This window comes from Meles meles, chromosome X, assembly GCF_922984935.1.
Source record: "Meles meles chromosome X, mMelMel3.1 paternal haplotype, whole genome shotgun sequence".
NCBI classification, from domain to species: domain Eukaryota; kingdom Metazoa; phylum Chordata; class Mammalia; order Carnivora; family Mustelidae; genus Meles; species Meles meles.
In genome coordinates this window covers 88,480,493-88,484,162 of record NC_060087.1, presented here as the reverse complement: position 1 = coordinate 88,484,162, position 3,670 = coordinate 88,480,493, and the positions used below count along the sequence as shown (strand labels likewise).

Here is a 3,670-nt window from a genome sequence, read left to right as displayed (position 1 = left end):
TAAAAGAACTAAAATCTAACCAAGCTGAAATTTTAAAAAGCTATTAATGATCTGCAATGAAAAAAAAATGGAGGCTCTTACTGCTAGGATAAGTGAGGCAGAAGAGAGAATTAGTGATATAGAAGACCAAATGATGGAGAATAAAGAAGCTGAGAAAAAGAGACAAACAACTACTGGACCATGAGGGGAGAATTCAAGAGATAAGTGATACCATAAGATGAAATAATATTAGAATAATTGGGATTACAGAAGAAGAAGAAAGAGAGAGGGCAGCAGAAGGTATATTGGAGCAAATTATTGTAGAGAATTTCCCTAATATGGCAAAGGGAACAAACATCAAAATCCAGGAGGCACAGAGAACCCCCCTCAAAATCAATAAGAATAACTCCACACACCATCATCTAATAGTAAAACCTACAAGTCTTAGTGACAAAGAGAAAATCCTGAAAGCAGCCCGGGACAAAAAGTCTGTAACATAGAATGGTAAAAATATTAGTTTGGCAGCAGACTTAACCACAGAGACCTGGCAGGCCAGAAAGAACTGGTATGATATATTCAGAGCACTAAACAAGAAAAACATGCAGCAAAGAATACTATATCCAGCTAGGCTGTCATTGAAAATAGAAGGAGAAATAAAAAGCTTCCAGGACAAACAAAAACTGAAAGAATTTGTAAACACGAAACCAGCTCTATAGGAAATATTGAAAGGATTCCTCTAAGCAAAGAGAGAGCATAAAAGTAGTAGACAAAAAAGGAACAGAGACAATATACAGTAACAGTCACCTTACAGGCAATACAATGGCACAAAATGTATATCTCTTAATAGTTACCTTGAATGTAAATGGGCTAAATGCCCCAATCAAAAGACACAGGGTATCAGAATGGATAAAAAAAAACCCACAGCAATATGCTGTCTATAAGAAACTCATTTTAGACCCAAAGACACCTCCAGATTAAAAGCGAGAGGGTGGAAAACAATTTACATGCTAATGGACATCAAAAGAAAGATCGGGTGGCTATCAGATAAGTTAGATTTTAAGACAAAGACTATTAAAGAGATGAGGAAGGACACTATATCATACTCAAAGGGTCTTTCCAACAAGAAGATCTAACAATTTTAAATATCTATGCCCCTAACATGGAGCAGCCAACTATAAAAACTAATTAATAACAAAATCAAAGAAACACATCATAAATAATACAATAACAGTAGGGGACTTTAACACTCCTCTCACTGAAATGCACAGATCACCCAAGCAAAAGATCAACAAGGAAATAAAGGCCTTAAATGACACGCTGGACCAGATGGACATCACAGATATATTCAGAACAATCCATCCCAAAGCAACAGAACACACATTCTTTTCTAGTGCACATGGAACATTCTCCAGAATAGATCACATCCTGGGTCACAGATCAGGTCTCAACTGGTACTGAAAGATTGGGAACATTCCCTGCATATTTTCAGACCACAATGCTCTGAAGCTAGAACTCAATCACAAGAGGAAATTTGGAAAGAATCCAAATACATGGAGACTAAAGAGCATCATACTAAGGAATGAATGGGTCAACCAGGAAATTAAAGAAGAATTGAAAAAAATTCATGGAAGCAAATGAGAATGAAAACACAACTGTTCCAAATCTGTGGGACACAGCAAAGGCAGTCCTGAGAGGAAAATATATAGCGATACAAGCCTTTCTAAAGAAACAAGAAAGGTCTCAAGTACACAACCTAACCCTACACCTAAAAGAGCTAGATAAAGAACAGCAAAGAAACCCCAAACCCTGCAGAAGAGAAATCATAAAGATCAGAGCAGAAATCAACGAATAGAAACCAAAAGAACAGTAGGCAGATCAACAAAACTAGTAGCTGGTTCTCTGAAAGAATTAGTAAGATTGATAAACCCCTGGCCAGACTTATCAAAAAGAGAAAGGACCCATATAAATAAAATCATGAATGAAAGAGGGGAGATCACAACACAAAAGAAATACACTTATAAGAACGTATTATGAGAAACTATACACCTGCAAGTTTGACAATTTGGAAGAAATGGATGATTCCTAGAGATATATAAACTACCCAAACTGATGTGGTTTATATGAACAATGGAATACTATGCAGCCATCAAAAGAAATGAAATCTTGGCTTTGCGGTGATGTAGATGGAACTAGAGGGTATTATGCTGAGTGAAATAGGTCAATCAGAGAAAGACAATTATCATATGATCTCCCTGATAGGAAGAATTTGAGAGGCAACATGAGGGGTTTGGGGGTTAGGGAAGGAAAGAATGAAACAAGATGGGATGGGGGGAGACAAACCATAAGAGACTCTTAATCTCAAAACAAACTGAGGGTTGCTGGGGTAAGGGGTATAGGGAGAGGGTCGTTGTGTTATGGACATTGGCGAGGTTATGTGCTATGGTGAGTGCTGTGAAATATGTAAACCTGGAGATTCACAGTCCTGTACCCCTGAGGTAATAATACATTATATGTTAATAAAAAAATAAAAAAAATTTAAATGAAATAAAGAGAAAAAAGATAGTCATATTGATATGAATACATTAATAGTAGGGGATCGAGTGGCGGTGCGGGCCGAGCGGGTCGCGGATTGGTTGCGGCGGACGGAGACGTCAGGCTCTGGCGGCCCTAGCGGCCGCCAGGCTCGCCTGGTGCAGTAGGCTCGAGTGCGCTCCACAGCGAGGTGGTGTCTTCGTCCCTCTTGGTGTCCGCTGCCGCCGGGCTGTGCCGCTTGAGCCCGGACGCGCCTCCGCGCTCCTCGCGGCCTCCATCCCCGCGGCCGCAGCTCCCCTCGCCGTCTGCACACACACCATGATGAAGAAAGAGAAGTCCCTTCAACCAGAGTCTAGCCGAGTGGAAGCTCTTCATCTACAACCCGACCACCGGAGAGTTTCTGGGGCGCACCGCCAAGAGCTGGGGTTTGATCTTGCTCTTCTACCTAGTCTTTTATGGATTCCTGGCTGCACTCTTCTCATTCACAATGTGGGCTATGCTTCAGACTCTGAACGATGAAGTTCCAAAATACCGTGACCAGATTCCTAGTCCAGGACTTACGGTTTTTCCAAAACCACTAACTGCATTGGAATATTCATTCACTGTGTCTGATCCAGAGTCCTATCAAGGGTACATTAAAGACCTTAGGAAGTTTCTAAAACCATACAGGTTAGAAGAACAGAAGAACCTCACAGCCTGTCCCGATGGAGCACTTAATGAACAGAAGGGTCCAGTTTATGGTGCATGTCAGTTTCCTCTTCTCTTACTTCAGGAGTGCAGTGGTGTGGATGATCCAGAGTTTGGCTACTCCAAAGGAAGTCCTTGTGTTCTTGTGAAAATGAACAGAATAATTGGATTAAAACCTCAAGGAGAACCAAGGATAGAATGTACTTCAAAGAGTGAAAATATAGCAGCTCTATTAACTTATCCACCCAAAGGAACTATAGATTTAAAATATTTTCCATATTATGGGAAAAAACTGCATGTGAGTTATCTGCAGCCATTAGTTGCTGTCCAGGTCTCCTTTAATGCTACCAGCAGTACCGTAAGTGAAGTAACAGTTGAGTGCAAGATTGATGGATCACCCAACCTAAAAAACCAGGATGATCATGACAAGTTTTTAGGACGACTTGTGTTCAAAGTCACAGCACGTGCATAG

General features: G+C 40.5%; 1 protein-coding gene across 1 annotated transcript; it reads left to right on the top strand.

Annotated features, from left to right (window-relative positions):
• Positions 1-2,552: 2,552 nt before the first annotated feature.
• LOC123934712 (sodium/potassium-transporting ATPase subunit beta-3-like) lies at positions 2,553-3,670 on the top strand. The gene is made up of 2 exons (XM_045994803.1): positions 2,553-2,674; positions 2,839-3,670. The coding sequence occupies exons 1-2, from the start codon at positions 2,553-2,555 to the stop codon at positions 3,668-3,670; spliced, it is 954 nt and encodes a 317-aa protein (XP_045850759.1).

Coding starts and splice junctions, on each gene's coding strand:
- LOC123934712 (XM_045994803.1), top strand. CDS start 2,553: ATGAATACATTAATAGTAGGGGATCGAGTGGCGGTGCGGGCCGAGCGG. Junction 2,675..2,838: donor CGCCAGGCTCGCCTGGTGCA/GTAGGCTCGAGT, acceptor ACCATGATGAAG/AAAGAGAAGTCCCTTCAACC.